Genomic DNA, 19287 nt, shown 5'->3' with positions numbered 1-19287 from the left:
TATTTTTTTTCAATTGCACACTAAGTAATACACTCTCTATTGTGTGCCTTGAGCTTCGTCTTCTCCAAGCTATGTGTGTTTCTTTGCAACCCTAATTCCAACATTTTATCCCATTGACTCCTTATCACTCAAGCAACTCTCAACAACTTTCAAAATTCAATTTGAACACTTTTTGTGCAAGTTATGGTCAATACAAGCATGAATTTTGCCCAATTTTCATCTTTTGGCACTTTTTAGCCCTAATGTGCTCCAAGTGCAATAAAATTTGCCTATATGCTTCCCAAATGCTCTAGATCACAAGGGTGCACTTAGACTATCTTTTGGCCTCTAGGAAATCATACGCGTATGATGTCTAGGTGGTCAGAATGGACTTTTATTTCTACCATAGGTGCCCCTTGGTATGTGGGACTTGAATATGTGCTCACATCAATATTTGTATGTCAAAATTGCACAAAATCACCACTTTTTGACAAGGAAATCTCCCGAAAGAGTAAAATCCCCTCAAAACTCAATCTATAAGCCCAAATAAAATGAAACTTGGTGTATGTGCTCAACGCAACATACATAAGATGGGTATCATGTCAAAAGTTTGTTTTGACTACCAAAATTACCCTTCGTCTGTTGATGTCTGTTGATGAATATTGTCAAAAGTTTGTTTTGACTACCAAAATTACCCTTCGTGTATGATGTCTGTTGATGAATATTGTGAGCTTTGGCGAGCGTTCGCAGGTCAACAAATATATGGGAAGGCTCAAAGAGCTCAGTCTGCTCGGATCTATGATTCGGGCTCATTTTTGGCCTCCGTTTCCACTACAGGCAGTATTGTGCATTCTATTTCGTCATTTTGTGCAAATTTTTGCGAGTGTCGTGCATAACAGGTCCCTTTCAGTATACTACGACTTGTGCTATATAGCACGTGTTGTTCCCACTTTGTTTCTCCTCTTTTCGGGCAGTTTTCACATCAGATGCAGGCATTTGCCATGGCCGACAACGACACAGATGTGTTCAAGATGTTTGCTGATGAGGACAGATTGGATGGGGACAATTACCCTATGTGGGTTTACATGATGCAACATGTTCTTGTGTCAAAGGGTGTGCAAGGCATTGATGTACGTCCTGAATCTGAGGATGTAGGCGATGTTGCAGGTCTTGCTGCAAAGATTGTTGCTGTTAGAGTTGTTTTGCCTATGACAGACCAAGCTCGTTGGGATGTAAAAGATGCACAGGCTCATTCATTGATTGTGTTGTCTGTGAAGCACACTATTACTCCTCAGTCCTCACATTCATTAGGGCAAAAAAACCCCACAATGGGTAAAATGCTCGATAAAAAGCAACCTTGTGTTAGGCTTAGTTCACAAGAGCTGGCGGAAAAGATGAATGAAAGGGACCATGGCTCCATTGTGGACGGTACCCATCAGCCCCAAAAAGATCTGCACATTTTTAGACTTACAAAAGCTTTGGCGAGCCCCCTTCGTAGAGAAACTCTATCACCCACGTTTCAACGGGGATTGCAGATCGAGGAGCTTGAACTCAAACTTGCGGCTATGCACATGGTGGCTCTACCATTAAGTTGTGGCTCTGCCTCGGCCTCTGCAGATAGAAAACGTTACATATTTTTTTGAACGTAAGGTCAGCAGCCATGCCCTGAAGGCTGAAGTCGACGAACGTTCAAGCGGGCGGATAACGAAGATTCTCTCTTCCGACATGGAAGGAATCACGGCTACAAGTGCTTTAGGTCCGGTGATATACCGAGCCTTGCCTATAGCCCCAAAGGAGGACACGTGGCAATATGGAGAATATGGCTCGGCAATTTTAACCCGGGTTGGGGCCGGGTTAAAAACCTATTCGGATACTACGACGACGGGTCCCTCTCTCTCCTCTCTCTTCCCCTCTCCTGTCTCTCCCCCTCTCTTCCTTCTCATTCCCCTCTTCTGCACTTTCCTTCCTGCTGCCCGCTTGGAGCTCGCCCCCAGCTTTCCAGCATCGGTTTCAGCTCTCTCGCTCTCTCTCGATCTCTGTGTCTAATCACAATACCACCTGCCAGATCGTGGATCCTAGGGTTTCTCAGATTCTCTGCGTTCACGTGCAGGGTTTTCGAGCTCTGATGTAGTTCCATCTCGCAAGCAGAGATGGAACTCCCTCCATTGCTCGTCTCCTTCTCACAATCGTGGTATTGCAGGTTTCCATTCTCAATGACGGTGACGCTTTCCTGCCTGGTCAAGGTCGCCATCATGCCCCTCGACTGATTTTAGGTTCTTTGGAAACTAAAATCACCATGGAAGCTGAAGCGCTACCTGGTTTTTTGAGCTGAGGATTATCATGGAAGTTGAGTCCGGGATTGTGGGAGAGCAAAGGCAGCCAGGTTCACCTCTCCCGCTACCTCCTTGGGCCCAGTCTCCGCCGTCATCTCCATTGCCTGCATCTCCACCGGCTTCCAATCTATCACAACAGCAACCTCAAACAGGGAGTTTACAAACACAGGCTACCATCCCAGAGCAGCCTCAGAGTCCACAACCACCGCAGTCTACTCAACTATCACATCAGCAGCCTCGAGGAGCCCAAACAAATCATCAGCCACCAGTTGTTCCTGGCCCTAAGCCAGCACCTGCATATAGAGTCCTTGCCACTGTGATAGAGAAGAAGGATGATGGTCCTGGCCCTCGTTGTGGGCATACCCTGACTGCTCTTGCAGCCGTAGGTGAAGAAGGATCGCCTTCATATGTTGGGCCTCGCCTTATACTCTTTGGGGGGGCCACTGCTCTTGAAGGGAGCTCAGCACAAGCAAGCCCACAGACTCCAACAAGCAATGCAGGGATCCGTATGTATTTTTGCCTTCTTTCCTCCCTCTACATTGCTACTGATCCCTTCTTTGCATAATATTAAGGGTATGGTCCCTGCGTATTTTGTGAATCTCAGGATTGGCTGGAGCCACAGCTGATGTGCATTGTTATGATGTGGCATCAAATAAATGGACAAGGTATGATCGTCTTATATTCGCTCGGTACAGGCTTCCTGAGTGCATGAAAAATTAAGTTTTAGTGTTGATGCAGCCTGTTTTGTCAAGTTTTAAGTGTGGCATTTAAGTAGGTGCTGACCATTAGGGGACAATCTATAAGAATTTGGGTAATGTCATTGATGTTCCCTGACTTTTGGGAGCACTGTGACTGGCCACTGACATCCTAGTGAGACTGCTTGGCCAAAATTCAAATCTTGTGATTTTAACAGGCTTCAGCCTGTTGGAGAGCCGCCATCTCCTCGAGCTGCACATGCTGCTGCAGCAGTTGGCACAATGGTTGTGATTCAGGTAGAGCTTGTTTTTAATTTCATGCTGGTGTTCTTCCTTATTTTAGTCCTGATTCATAATTTTTTTCAGGGTGGCATTGGTCCTGCTGGGATGTCTCCAGAGGACCTGCACGTATTGGATTTGACACAGTCAAGGCCAAGATGGCACAGGTATTCTTGGGGCTTTCTCTTTTGACTAGAGACATGTTTCTTGGCTCGGTTCTCATTACGTCTACTTGTGTTGCATGGCGAATTGGTAGAGTGTCTGTCCAAGGTCCAGGGCCTGGACCTCGATATGGTCATGCAATGGCACTTGTTGGTCAGCGTTTTCTTTTAGCAGTGGGAGGAAATGAAGGTTGGATTCGTTCTTTGCTTTGTTTGCCAGGAGCTTTGAGTTACACAACTTTTGATTAACACCTCTTAGTGTTTAGGTAGGACGGCTGTGGCAGATGTGTGGTCCCTGGATACAGCAGCTAAGCCATACGAATGGAAGAAGCTTGAACCAGAGGGAGAATGCCCTCCTCCTTGCATGTATGCTTGCCACTCTATGATAATGACAACTTTTGAGTTTTAAAGGGGTGTTCTGATGGCTACCATGTTTTTATGGCTAATGCAGGTATGCAACTGCCAGTGCTCGAGGTGATGGTCTCTTGTTGTTGTGTGGTGGGAGAGATGCATCAAATGTGGTAAGCGTCTTCATATAGCTTGCAAAAGAGGGCTTTATTACATTCTTAAGGAGATGAGCTTATCTGAAGAGGAGCATTGCTTTTTAAAGTACATGGGCGGATGCATGTGTGCAAAACCACCTTTCGAGTGTGGGTGTCCTTATGATAATAAATTTTCCTCCACTCATGAGTGCTGGGGCATAACCGTGATTATACTACAAGTGTGATCAACTATTATTTTCTTCCTTACCTGTATGAAGGTTGCTGAAAGAAGCAAATACAAAGGATTATTCCTACAATTGGTAGTTCTCACCAGGCCTGGATGGAAGGTTGCATGCACATGAATCAAAACTATAATTCCACATGTTTATGCCATACCTGTAATCTCTAACTCTCTCTCTGCACGAGATGGGGTACGACTAAAGGATCATTTGGAGATATCTTTGCCACCACGAGAGGAGTACCTTGACATGGCGTCCTTATCATAGGTGTTGGCTACTTTTCTGGCTGGATGAGACCAACTATAGCATTTGGAAAACCAAGATCAAAACCATCTTATCCTTCTCGAAGTTTATGGGTTTGGCTCCATGATTTTCAACATCAAGCCACCAAATCAAATGGAGTTGGTCTAGACGAAATTGACAAGTGGGTGGATAATGACCTTCGAGTCTTCACCTTTCTTATGCTCAGCTTATCTGACAAAGTCATGGTGGAGGTTCGCAAGGAGCATCTATAGAGCCTAAAGTGGAGGATTCTTGACAAGTACAAGGGGAAGTCCCTTGCCCGCCCGAATACTTCGACTGGAAAGAGTGCCTCACAATGTCCGACACAGCCAGCTAAACTCTCTTAAGGGGTTGGCTAGCAAGATGTGAGATATCTAGGATGATCTCATTGCGGTTGGTCACAAGTATCTCTATTTTGCTGTTTTCCTTCTCCACAAGAGTACGCCAAGATCAAATGCCTCTGACTTGTGCTGTAGAAAATATACCCAAGTTACGTGGCCGTAATCATCCACCACCACCATGAAATAAAGAGCTCTACCCAAAGACAAAGTCTGCATAGGTCCACAAAGGTTGGTGAAAAGCACCTCCAAAATCACAGTAGCTCGGCGCGTAGTGTGCTTCTAAATAGCCTCTCTATGTCTGTTCTCATGAATGCAAATTAGGCATTTCCCATGCTTACTCCCAACATTTGGTAAGCCTTCAATGAGCTTTTCACAAAAAGCACTACGAAGAGCATCAATATAATTCCATAATGTCAGGCGTAGCGGAATTGAATATGGTGAAGATCTAGGTTTTACGCTTCCACAAATCGTTTCCTTTCTTTCCTTGCGTTAGTGATTCCTTTTAGCTTGAATGATGGTTCCTTTTACCTTTCCCTGGAGAGAGGGAATAAGAGAATGCAATAGATATGTGTAGAGAGAGAGAGAGAGAGAGAGAGAGAGAGAGAGAGAGAGAGAGAGAGAGAGAGAAGAGGAGAGCGACACTCGACGGGGTCCCAACCAACCCTCTCAAGGGCCCCCCACACCGTTGCCGATGTGGTAGATTGTGTAAATGGAATGTACATACATGCAATACCTTGAGTGCAGACTCTACTGACTTGAATGATGATTGTTGCCGTGGTAACTTCCCAAGACGAGGCACCTCGAGGCTGATTTGATGCACCTTTGGATCCTTCTCGATGTGGGATTGCGGATGGCCACCAAGGGGAAGATATGGGGTTGATTTACGCTCTTGATGTGAATGGAATGAATGGTTGAAAGCTGTCTGCAAAATGCAGATATGAAGTGCAAAACATAGCAGATCTATCGCGTAAAGCAGGTCTGAAAATGCAGATCTCGACGATGCTGATAATGGACAACAATGTGAACACTTGATGACAACCAGGGAATGGCCGAGGTGAGGCTCAATGTCTGCCAAAGTACCAAACCGCAACGGGAAGATTTGGGAGGCCAGATCCGAGCCGGCTCCGTAAGGGAGAATGGACCGAAATCTGAAAACGCTGGGTGTACCGTTGAGATCTGCAAGCGCTAGGGCTGATTCGGCGCTCCAAGGCAAAACGCTAGGGCTGGATTTGCTGTTGAAAACGCCAGGCTGATCTTGAGTAAAAGGCTTGGCTGCTTGCTACTCTTGCTAGCGCTAGGGAAATTGAAATGCTAATTGCTTGATCAAGTGCTCCCTTTATAGGCTAGGAATTGGGCTTATGAATTAACTAAGGCTTAGGTAGGGCAAACCGTCCACCAGTCCCAACAAATAAATCATAAAAATGATTTATTAATAAGTTTGGTTAGGGGGTCAGTTTCTGGGTGGAATTGTCGCAGATTTGTCCATCCGGGAATCTGATTGACGTGGGAATTGGCTCGTGAGATTTTTCTAATCTAAAACTACATGCACGTCATGCCGGATGCCCACCGTAGTGTAATAACATCTGCCAAAACGTGTGTACAAACCATTTATGCAAGAGGGTTCCAAAATTAGAAAACCAAATCTAATGGACTCGTCCAAACATGCAGGTCTTGCAAATAGGCTCACCAAATTGCCGATACTAATCCTCCTAGGATTCTAGACACTCCTATCTAGGAAGAAGGAAAAAACTGGCTCTGGAAGTCGATGAAGCATGTCCACGTGGCACATAGAGCCATGTGCACTTGACATCCTCTCCTGTTTAAGGTGAGGTACTGGTACCGAACTCCATGCACGCCATAAGACGGTCTTGGATGAAGTTCCTTCTAGATGATGTCCTCCACGACAACTTTTGAGAGAGGCTCCCGAAATGTCCAAAGCACAAGGATTATGATGATGCATCTACTCGCAAACCATGGACTGCCTCTTGGATCAATGATGCCCTTGTTGGTTATCGGCAAACAATAATCTTTGTTGCCCAAACTCAGATGGTGTGAACCAAACTGCAAACCAAACAGATGCTCATAGAGCCAACGGTTGGATATGCAAATGTTGATGTCCATGAAAGTCGGTCAACCTATGTTGCCACTATGCAGGAAGATTGGTGAGAGCAACTGTCACGTGACACATCCAACGCTGTGTGTCCGTGGACAAGCTACATCATAACAGGGTTCAGTCAGTCGAGTCAGTCTAGATTAGAAGTGATATGGCACTTTTGTGAGTCTATTCGTAGACCGTGCATGCCAAGTCACTTAGTATAGATGCATATCCTCTGGTTGCACACAACATGATCATCAATATTCCCATCAGAATCCATTAAAATCAGTTAGGGGATTTTTCCAATGCATTTAGCCTATTTTACCTATTTTTGACATTTTTCACTTATTAATTTAAGTGACTTTCCAACAAAAGTAGGTAGGGCAAATTGGGTAAGAAAATATATAAGCAAACCAAAGTTAGTACTAAATGGCAGATGAGCAAGGAGCACAACAGGCCTTTGGCAACAGGTACTCCCCTCTCTCAGCAAGAACCCCTCAAGCACCCATTGCCTAGCGTTTCCAATCTTCAGCAGCCTGGCGTTTTTAGTCCCAGCTTCATCGCCAGCATTTCAGCCCTAGCGTTTTGTAGCATCGCGAGCCATCCCTTTTACCTTGGCGTTTTCAGCCTGATCCGGACCGCATTGCCTCTCTTGCAACTAGCGATTTCATCACCATCAGAAGGCTGCAATTTCAGCAGCGTTTTCAGCCGTAGATCACAGCAGCCATCAGCGGTTTTGGTTTCACCGTCAGCCTTGCAGATACGGCGCATGCAGAGATTTGCAGCCCTAAAGGTCCATCAAGATCAGCCCTAAAAAGGTTGCAGATTCAGCCTTAGAAGACCTCAGTTTTCAGCCTTGAAGATCCTCAGTTTTCCGCCCTAAACCTGTAGAATTTCAGCGTCAAAGACCCACCGAAAACAGCCCCAAAGTCAGTGTTTTTGGCTCAGTCGCAGATTTCAGCCCTTAGGTCAGTGTCGCCATTCCCGTTGTCGTCACCGACATAGCCTCGAGTTGCATCAATCCATGCATCATCATTGTACCCATTTGTGCAATTATAAGTAGACCACTCTCGCCGACGAGAGTGGGGCCTTCGGAGGAGGGTTTTACGTCTCTGGTGTCGTATCTCTCTTCTCTCTATCTCTCAGTCTCATACACTTGCACGCACAGTGTCCACTCACTTTGTTCGTGATCATAGCACTCTCCATTAAAAACGGAAGGCTCTCCCTTCCATAAGAACAAAAGGAACCTTGAGCACAGTTCGGAGCACTCATCTTGAGCAAAGCGCAAACATTCATTCCGTTGCACCCAGAGGATATGTGCAACCAGAGGATATGTGTTGCTAATTGGACTATTTTCTTATTTTTAATGATTAATTTCTTTTTTAGGATATTTTATTATGTGCACTAAGAACTGTTAAAAGATTGTAGCTACAGGAACTGCCATCAGGAACGGACAACTCTGATGTGTCATTTGATGGGTGACGGTAAACATCGCGAAGGAGTTTCCATACGTTCGGTGGAAAGGGCCGGGTTACGAGTGCCCCTGATGCGTCACATGATGGGTGACGGGTGCATCAGTAAGGGGGCATCCCGTAGGCTAAGGAGGAAATCCGAACCGAGTAAGAAAATACGCGTAAGAACGCAAGCACAAGAATAAAGATGGGTTCAATGAAGCTTTTTACAAAAAGCAGGAACAATCGCGGGAAGGCAGACGCTTTCCCGCGAGGAATCTATGTTTGCATTGCATTCGTGCATGTGGTTGCATCCAGGGACGCCTGGGACGTGTTGTGAAATGCATTGGTTTTAACTTATAAGGTTTTGAGTTTTTGGGCAGGTTCAGACCAATTTTAAAATATGCCGGCTGCCCACTTAATAAGTGGGCAGCCACTTAGAAGATAAAGCAACAAAACCAGCCAGCGAATTCTCTCTCCCTATTTCAGGTAGAACAGTGCACAAAAAAAAAAAAAAAAAACCGGCCGCGATCTCTATGCGAGCAGCTATTCGTGCCGTGGCCAGGGAGCTATAAAAGCACCACATGCCCTCACTCAAAGGAGGGTACCAATGTCAGCAAGAGAAGACTCTGCCGCAAGAGATCGCGAGACTACGAAGCACGGAAGTCGCTTTTTCCTGCGCAAGAGCGATAGGTATCTATTGTGGATTCGCCATATGAATTGTTGTCGCGTGTTTGTGTGGTTTGTTTTGCAGGAATCTCCCGTCTTACGGGAAGGCCCTTCACGGGAAGTACGGCTTCACGCCTAAGTCACTTACGGGAAAGTATAGCTTCGCGCCTAAGTCCCTTACGGGAAGGAACGGCCTTGTGCCCAAGCCTTTTACGGGAAAGCACGACCTTCGGGTCTAAGATTACAGAACGGAGGGGTTTCCTCGGGTTCTCGTGCTTGTATACGAATTCTCCCTGAATAAAAGAATACTCTTAACGGGGGGGGGACCAGCCCATCTTCTGGTCCCCAATACTGTTGTCGATCTTCTCGCTTCTCTCACATTTGCAAAGTATTTTAATTTTCAGATTTTGAAGTGCTCGTGTACGCTCCCGTTTTGTGACAATATGCTTCTACACTCAAGTGACTGGGCATGCACGGTCTACGCATAGACTCACAAAAGTGCCAGATCACTGCTAATCTAGACTTGACTGGACTGATTGAACCTTGTTATGCTATAGCTTGTCCACGGACACGTAGGGTTGGATGTGTCACGTGACATCCCCTCCTTTTCAAAGTGAGGTACTGGTACCGAACTGTATGGCATCGAGGGATTGTTTCGCTTTGCTCAAGATGAGTGCTCTGAATTGTGCTTAAGGTTCCTTTTAGTTCTTATGGAAGGGAGAGCCTTCCGTTCTTAGTGGAAAGTGCTATGATCACGAACAAAGTGAATGGGACAATGTGCGTGCAAGTGTATGAGACTGAGAGATAGAGAGAGAAGAGAGATACGACACCAGAGACGTAAAACCCTCCTCCGAAGGCCCCACTCTTGTCAGCGAGAGTGGTCTACTTTTGATTGCACAAAGTGGTACAATGCGAATGCAATGGACTGATGCAACTTGGACTATGCCGATGACGATGACGGTGATGACGACGACGACTTTAGGGCTGAAATCTGTGGTCTTCTATCTGCTGAATTTCGGGACTGTTTCGGTGGCTGTTTTGGCTGCGTTTTCATGGCTGAAAACGGAGGAACTTCTGCTACCAATTAAGGCTGATCTGCTGCTGTACCATAGGGCTGAAAACGGTGTTGTTCTTCTCCATTGGTGGCTGAAAATGGAATCGTTGCAACATGGGCAAAACGGCAGCAAAAGCGCTAGCTTGTCTGCAAGTGTTCCTAGCGTTAGTAAAACGCTGAAGAGCCTGATGTGATGCTGGCGATGATTTGCAAAAACGCTACACAACTGTGGTGATGGCGATGGTCTGCAACTGAGAAAACGCCAAGGATCTGACAAAAGCCCAAAACACTAGGCTAGGGTGAGTGTTGAGGGGTGCTTGATGAGTTCTTGAAGGTTCCTTCTGAGAAGGTGCCTGTTGAGTGGGGAGCTCCTGTTGCCTCTTCTGCCAGAAAGTGCTAACTTGGGTTTGCTTATATATCAACTTAACAAAATTTCCCTACCTACTTTTGTTGGAAAGTCACTTAAAAATAATAAGTGAAAATACCAAAAATAGGAAAATAGGCTAAATGCATTGGAAAATTCCCCTGACTGAATCTGATGGATTCTGAAGGGAATATTGATGATCATGCTGTGTGCAACCAGAGGATATGCATCTACACTCAGTGACTCGGCATGCACGGTCTATGAATAGACTCACAAAAGTGCCAGATCACTGCTAATCTAAACTTGACTGAACTGATTGAACCCTGTTATACTGTAGCTTGTCCACGGACACATAAGGTTGGATGTGTCACGTGACATGTCGATTCCTAATCGTGTTTTTGAAGAGTGACAAGAGTCCCAGGAAAGAAGGGCTTGTCCAGCCTCCCCTTGTGTCTCTTTTCACTCCGAGAGCGGACCGTGCACTTAGCGGCCGGCCAATCGACGTGAGGTGGGAAAAGAAACCTTGGTGTGAGCGCAATACCGCCAAGGGGTGCGCCCGCAGAAAGGAGTAGAACTCGGGTGAAGAGAAAATCCTTCTCAAACACGGTTTGCAAGCGAAAGAAAACCTCAAGAACCTCAAGACCCTCAAGAACCCAAGAACCCAAGACCCTCAAGAACCCAAGTTCCTCGTGAACTTAAGAACCAAAGATCATAGTGCATGGTCGTCACCCGAAGCGGAATGGATACTTCGCATACAGGTGATGAGCATGAGAGAGGCGACGAAGAGTTCTCCCCACCAAGAGATTTTTCCGACCCTCCCCCTTCGCCATCTACGCCACGATTTGGACCAACTTCTATGGAGGCGATGGTCAAGTCGATGTTGGATATGATGGCACAACAACAAGAAACGAATCGAGTTGCGTTGGCACAATTAGCCAACAAAGCAGAACAACAGGAAGCTAAGGACCGCGAGCAAGAAGCAAATCTCATTGCTTTAGAACGCGAGCGCGACGCACGAAAAGAACGAAAAGAACTAAGAAAGGAGGAAACGGCAGCACGAAGCGCGGCCTTGGAGATCGAGCGTGAGGCTCAAAGAGAACTACGCACTCAACAGTTGATTCGACAAGTACTTGCCTCGAAATCCGAACCAGCCAAAGATCGTGGGAGTTTCTCAAGTGGCGCAAGCCATGATGCAGATTCCAACCATCCAGTCACATAGAAGTTGACTTTCAGTAAGTATGATGGTAAGATGGATGCTACGGTTATTCATTCTTGGTTGTATCAATTTAATGCTTATTTTGCGACAACTAAGAAGACAGGAAATAGCAAAGTTTTGACGGCAGCTATGTACCTTGCCGACGATGCCATTAATTGGTACCAGTGACCACGCATGGCAAGAGGCACAGCTAGTCGTGCACCTAGAGGAAGCCGACGAACTCACGTCCCTTTCTTTCAATCGGGCTGATTTCCAAGACAAGCTCAAGGCGCGGTTTATGCCACCTCAGTACCTCGCACGATTGAAGGACGATTGGCGCGCTCTCAAGCAAAATGGTATGCGGATTATGTCTTTTTCTAATCGTGTTTTGCAGCTAGGTATCCAATTACACAAGTCGGATGATGAACGCAAAGAGGCATTCCTTTATGGATTGGACGAGTATATCAAGTACGATGTCGAGGTGCTCGATCCAATTGATCTCAACAAGGCGGTAACGATTGCTCTCGCACAGGAGATGAAGCACAAGAAGGGAAAGCCTAAGGAGAACAAGACTTCCACAAGTACCTCGCAGACTTATCAGAACCCTTAGAACGGTAAGAATGGTAAGAATGATAACTCTTCTAACCAATCTTCCAACAGTCTCTCAGAAAAGAATTCTTCTAATGAATCTAAGGATAAGGCTAACACAATTGCTAAACCTAAGCTTACTCCATATGAAAAGGTAGCACAAGGAATTACAGGAGGATACATCATGTCGGAAGAGCAAAGCACTTATTCTAAGGAAGGTCTTTGTTTTCATTGTCACATTAAGGGTCACATAAAAAGAACATGTCCTAAGCTTGAATTGAATCAATCTAAAGAATCCATAGAACCCACTTCCTCTGTCCATGCAATTATTGATAACACGAGTGTGCCCCAAGTTTCTCATGACCCTTCCATTGATGATTCTCTCATTAAATGTTATGGTCATATGACAGGCCAACGTTTTGTCATATTGTTTAACCCAAGTAGTATGCATGATGTGATCAGTCCCTCTCTTGTTGAGAGAGCCCGCCTAGAAGTTAGTCAGAGATCTCCTATCGAGGTCTTTGACTTTGTTCCCGGTATGGACGCTCTCATCATGGAGGAGTGCCTTGATATGTTGTTTGCAATTCAAAAAGCTGCCTTCACTAGAAGATTTGTTGTCTCTCCTCTCTCAAGATGTGATGATTTTGGGCATTCGATGGTTTCGAGATGCTAACCCTCTCATTGATTGGGAGGCTAACACTTTCACCCTCAATGCCAAAAGTGATTCTCTCATTTTCATTCATGGAGAGGACATTGTTCATTCTCCATCTCTCATTGCTAATATGCAGGACAAGATTGAACAGATTCATGCGAAGGAGACTCTCTCAGTCTCTTTTTCTCCAAAGCATGACACACGGGATTTGCATGATTGTGAGCAGCATGATGATTTGATTGACAATGATCTGCATGATGATTTGGATGATAAAGACAAGCATGATGATTTGCATGATCAAGATGTGATTTCTGACAAGCATGATGATTTGCATGATCAAGATGAGATTTCTCACAAGCATGATGAGTTGCATGAAGATGATGTGATTGTTCACAAGGATGAGGTGTTAGTTGATGCTTTTTCTAGCTCAGCTAACCTCGTTGTAGATTCAATCAATCACGAAGAACCGATCTTGGCTCTCGAGCCTAGGTCTCAAGAACCCCCACAGGAAGTATTATGTATTCGCATGATTGATACGCACACATTGTTCGAGTGTTCCATTCGCGATCGTTTCTTGTATTTTAGTCAGCATCTTTATGTGATCCCTTTTTCTAGGCATGACATTGTATGTTGAACACGTTTCTCTCATGGATGAGCACGAATGTACGCGGATTTCTCATGAAAAGCTGAAAAGTATGTATGTAAAGAAGTCGCATTCCATGTCTCTTCCTTGGCATGAGACATGCGTAGAACGAGCACATGAAAGTATGAGCACCAAGCATGGGCATTTCTGTTGTGAATTGCCACAGTTGATTGCTCTAGATCATAAGAGAAAGATTCGATCTCATTGTTTACGTGTATGTGGTGAACGGTTTGGCATTGCGTCTATTGGTTCATTTACATTGCATGCACAATCTTTAGAGAAGACGAGATTTTTTCCATTCACTTTACATGGAATGGGTATGTTCATGTTTTTGTGTTGGAAATCGTTTCAGGAAATTTCAGCCATGGAGATTCTTGAAGAAGAAAGAAGCAGAACTCACGACGAAGTTGAAGCATCGAAGGAGCCACAAAAGACTTTGCGTCGCTTTTGGCGCGGCCCAAAGAAGAAGGCATTGCAGACCTTTATGAAGTTAAGTATCGCTCGACCCACACAGCAGAGTGGGCCGGCGAAGAGTCCCTTTCAGGATTCCGGATGCTATTAGCGATCTCCCTCGACGCCATACAGTTCGGTACCAGTACCTCACTTTAAAAAGCAGGGGATGTCACGTGACACATTCAACCCTATGTGTCCATGGAGAAGCTACAACATAACAGGGTTCAGTCAGTCCAGTCAGTTTAGATTAGAAGTGATCTGGCACTTTTGTGAGTCTATTCGTAGACCGTGCATGCCCGGTCACTTAGTATAGATGCATATCCTCTGGTTGCACACAACATGATCATCAATATTCCCATCAGAATCCATTAGAATCAGTTAGGGGATTTTTCTAGTGCATTTAGCCTATTTTACCTATTTTTGTCATTTTTTACTTATTAATTTAAGTGACTTTCCAACAAAAGTAGGTAGGGCAAATTGGGTAAGAAAATATATAAGCAAACCAAAGTTAGCACTAAATGGCAGATGAGCAAGGAGCACAACAGGCCTTTGGCAAAAGGTACTCCCCTCTCTCAGCAAGAATCTCTCAAGCACGCATTGCCTAGCGTTTCCAATTTTCAGCAGCCTGGCGTTTTTAGTCCCAGCTTCATGGCCAGCATTTCAGCCCTAGCGTTTTGTAGCATCGCCAGCCATTCCTTTTACCTTGGCGTTTTGAGCCCGATCCGGACCGCATTGCCTCTCTTGCAACTAGCGATTCCATCACCATCAGAAGGCTGCAATTTTAGCAGCGTTTTCAGCCATAGATCTCAGCAGCCATCAGCGTTTTTGGTTTCACCTTCAGCTTTGCAGATCCGGCGCATGCAGAGATATGCAGCCCTATGATGAGCGCGAAGCGGTGTGTGCAAGTGAAAGAGCACGCGAAGAAGTGTAGGGTGTGCACCTTGGAGAGGGGCGAGTGCAAACAGATAGGAGGGCTCTAGCAGAACGAAGAGGGAGAGAGAGAGAGAGAGAGCACGCTACTCGATAGATGGGGGGAATAAGTGAGTGAGTTAAAATGAATTCACATTCCTTTTATTAAAATGTATAGGACCAATTTAAAGTTAGTGACCAAGTTCAATGTGAACTTGGCCAAAGGTTAATAACCTTTAAACTATACACAAAGGGGGCCATTTGGGCTGGGCCTTAAACCAAACAACCTCCCACTTAAAGGCATAAATGGCGCCTTTAAGCTACGTGACTCCCACCATCTCTATGCATAGATGATGTTGTGCTTTGGATAAGCACTTAGTGAGAACATTTGCTGGATTTTGTGATGTATGGACCTTAACCAATGTAATAAGGCCATCCTCAAGCACTTCTCGTATGAGGTGATACCACATATCAATATGCTTTGTGCGTGCATGAAACATGGCATTTTTTGCCAGACATATGGCACTCTGGCTATCACAACCAAGCATAGGTGCCTTGGCAGGCAAACCAAACTCACTGCATAGGCGTGCTAACCAAATAGCTTCTTGGAAGCTTCAGTTGCTGAAATATATTCAGCCTCTGTCGTAGACAATGCAACAATCTTTTGCAATCTAGAACACCATGAAACAACACCTCCCGCAAGGGTAAACACATAGCCACTTGTGGATTTCCGTGTATCCACATCACCAGCCATGTCAGAGTCACAAAATCCCTTCAACTCCAATGGTCTTTTACCATAGCAGAGGCATTTGTTTTTAGTCCCTTTCAAGTACCTCATAATGGACTTCACTGCATCCCAATGCAACTTGCCTGGATTAGCCATAAACTGGCTCACAACTCCCACTGCATGGGCTATGTCAGGCTTAGTAGCAACCATAGCATACATAAGTGAACCACAAGCTGAAGCATAAGGCACACTTTGCATGTCATTGGCTTCTTCCTTTGACTTGGGACAATCATCCTTGGAGATTTTGACATATGGCTGTAATGGCACACCAAGAGGCTTTGCTTCAGCTATGTTAAATCTGTTTAGCACCTTTTCAATGTACTTTTCTTGTGACAAATACAATAGGCGCTTGTCTCTTTGCCTTGTAACATGCACTCCAAGTATATGTTCAGCGGCCCCAAGGTCTTTCATTGAAAATGCAGATTTCAGCTGCCCTTTAAGAGCATCAACAGTGCTTCTTTCCTTTGCAGCTATCAACATATCATCCAGATAGAGCACAAGAATGATAGGGCTGTCATCCTCATCACGTTTGGTATACAAACAATGGTCTGCATGGCTTCTTTTGTAACCATATTTAAGCACGAAGCAATCAAACTTCTTGTACCATTGTCTACATGATTGTTTCAGCCCATACAAGCTTCTATTGAGCATACATACCAAATGTTCCTTACCAGGAATAACAAAACCCTCGAGTTGCTTCATGTAAAGCTCTTCTTCCACATCACCATGTAAGAAAGCGGTATGTACATCCATTTGGTCCATATCCAAATCAAGAGCAGCCACTATGGCAAACAATACACGCAAAGTGGTCATCTTTACAACAGGAGAGAATACTTCTTGAAAGTCTATGCCCTTGGTTTGAACATATCCCTTTGCAACTAGTCTTGCCTTATACTTGGGTTTTGCATCAATAGTCTTGATTTTATACACCCATTTGTTAGGAATAGCCTTCCTTCCTTTGGGCAATTCCACCCAATCCCAAGTATGATTAGCATGCAAAGCTTTAATCTTTTCCTGCATAGCAAACTTCCACTTGTCGCTGTGCTCACATGTCTTTGCCTCTTTATACGTAAGAGGCTCTCCCTCATTTGTCAACATAATGTAATGCAAAGAGGGATCATATCTGCTCACAGGCCGTCTTTGTTGAGTAGACCGCCTCACCCAATGATCCACATTATCCGGCAATGGGTTTACATCAGGTGGCATGATAAAATCATCAACAATGGGCTGCTGTACATAATTTTCAGCATTGTTTCTTGGCTGCAAATGCCCTTCAAGAGCCTCAATTTACTGTCCAACATCATCTGGCTCAAACACCACTGGATCATCTACATTTTCAGCCATATGTGGTGCATCTTGAGGGTCAAAAATAGGCCTAACAGGTGGCTGGTCATGCTGAAATTTCACCCTTTTATGATCATGCGTTGAGGCACAATTGTTTTGAAGCGCCTTGCCTCATTAAAAACAACATCCCGGTTGCGTACAACCCTTTTGAGCTGAGGTAACCAAATCCTGTAACCCATTTCGTCTTCTTCACCATATCCCATGAAAAGGCCTTTAATGGACTTGGCATCTAGTTTACTCCTCAACTCAAGTCTGACATGCACAAAAGCCTCGCAACCAAAAATGCGTAAGTGATCATATGAAGTAGGCTTGCTAGACCAAACCTCTTCAGGGATGTCACCTTTCAAAGACATGTGAGGGGATCGATTGCATATATGCACTGCAGTTTTCAAAGCTTCTCCATGAGAGAGATTAGCTGTGGACAACATACATCTCACCCTCTCACAAAGTGTCCTATTGAATCTTTTAGCCACACCATTAGAAGAGGGGCTGTATGGCATAGTAAACTCCCTCTTAATGCCCAAATTTTCACAAAATTTGTTAAATTCAGCACTTGTGAACTCCCTCCCATTGTCCGTACGCAAGCATTTTAGCTTTCTACGTGTTTGGGTGGTCACAAATGCATGAAATTTCTTAAATCCAGCAAAGACTTCATCCTTAGATTTAAGCAAATAAACCCAAATTTTTCTAGAATGATCATCAACAAAGGAGACAAAATAGCACGCACCTCCCATAGACTTAGTAGGCATGCTACATACATCAGAATGTACAAGATCAAGCACACAAGATTTACGAGAGACACCAAAGTAATAAGAACGCTTTACTTGCTTGCCATATTGACATTCATTACAAAAGTAAAGCTTTGTGCCTTTAGCATCAAGCTTGTTCATAGTACAAAGTTTAGAAAGGCCCTTTTGGCTCATATGGCCAAGCCTCTTGTGCCACAACTCCATGTGAGAGTTAATTTCAGCCAATGCAATAAACTTGCCCAACATGGTCTTTCCATGCATGCAGTAAAGTGTCCCTTTCTTTGTGCCCTTTACAATTAGCCTTGAGCCTTTAGTCATTTTCCATGATCCTCTCTCAAACAAGATGCTGTAACCATGCCTATCCATCTGACCAACAGAAAGCAGACTCTTCTTGATTCCCGGCACATATCTAACATCATGCAAGACAAGCTCATTTGTGCCATCTATGGAGAGATGCATAGTGCCAATACCCTCAATGGAACATGCATGATTGTTTCCAAGGTATACATGGCCTCGTTTGCCTGCATCAAAAGTAGAGAAACACTCCTTGATAGGAGTCACATGAAATGAAGCATCGGAATCAACTATCAAGTCTGGGATAATGCATCATTGACGGTCAATAAAGCATCAATAAGATCACTCTTGGTGATCTGCATGTCCTGAAAAAGAACATTAAGAGAGGCATCAATGTTATAAGCATCATCATCTGACAAAGTGACACACAAGATGTCCTCTACATCTGACATCTCTTCAATCACAACACTAGAAGCCACATTGGCCTTCTCTTTGTCCTTTGAGCTAACCTGTGCATTTGTTTTGACTTCCTTCTTCTCTTTCTTTTTGTCTCTGCCATTCTTTTTCCGTTCTAACTCGGCTTTGTAGTACCTGGAATCGGGTTTCTTGTGACCTTTCCTACCACACTGATAGCAAGTCACATCACCCTTGCCTTTGTTGGCATTTCCCCTTTCCTTACTCTTACTCTTACTCCTTTGTGCATAGGCATTCTTCTTCTCTGTCCTGCCTCTAACCATGTTGGCAGAGCTGCCTCCCTCGCCACTTGCTTTCCTCCTGATTTCCTCATTCAAGATAGAACCCTTAATACCATCAAAGGTCAAATTGGGGTTATTTGACAATGAAACCACCAATGTTTCCCATGACTCAGGTAAGTCATAAGCAAGAAGATAGCTTTCAGCTTATCATCGAAAGGGGGCAACCTGAATCCTGTAATTGTGGCAAAGTACCTGCGAACAACGATAAGTGCTCTGCAGCGCTCTTGGACTCATCTAGTTGTATGCCAACAAGTTTTCGCATCAAATGCACTTGGTTAACAGGCATTGTATTCTCATACATTCCCTTTAACTTCTCCAACACATCAAAAGCACTCCTTTCACATCAATGACTGTCTCATCGGTCATGGCCATTTTAATGTATGTAACAACCTTCTTGTTCAGGCTAACCCATGCTTCGTCCGTCATATTCTTTGGCTTTACCTGTTCAAGTGCCCCTTCATAATCCTTAAGAAATAGGATTCCCTGGATCGTGT

General features: G+C 44.7%; 1 protein-coding gene across 1 annotated transcript in view; it reads left to right on the top strand.

The window, feature by feature from the left end:
• Positions 1 to 1882: 1882 nt before the first annotated feature.
• The window catches only part of LOC147445600 (serine/threonine-protein phosphatase BSL3-like), a 41763-nt gene continuing 24358 nt past the window's right edge, over positions 1883 to 19287 (top strand). The window contains exons 1-7 of the mRNA XM_086525059.1: positions 1883 to 2818; positions 2917 to 2977; positions 3226 to 3304; positions 3374 to 3453; positions 3543 to 3637; positions 3714 to 3813; positions 3899 to 3968. Coding sequence (XP_086381185.1) covers positions 2320 to 2818; positions 2917 to 2977; positions 3226 to 3304; positions 3374 to 3453; positions 3543 to 3637; positions 3714 to 3813; positions 3899 to 3968 — 984 coding nt within the window. The 5' untranslated portion in view covers positions 1883 to 2319. The remainder of the gene's footprint in view (positions 2819 to 2916; positions 2978 to 3225; positions 3305 to 3373; positions 3454 to 3542; positions 3638 to 3713; positions 3814 to 3898; positions 3969 to 19287) is intronic.

This window comes from Adiantum capillus-veneris, chromosome 12 (genome assembly GCF_014529385.1).
Source record: "Adiantum capillus-veneris isolate H3 chromosome 12, ASM1452938v2, whole genome shotgun sequence".
Taxonomy (NCBI): domain Eukaryota; kingdom Viridiplantae; phylum Streptophyta; class Polypodiopsida; order Polypodiales; family Pteridaceae; genus Adiantum; species Adiantum capillus-veneris.
Note: the sequence above shows the minus strand (reverse complement) of the source record. Positions and strands in the feature narration are given on the sequence as shown.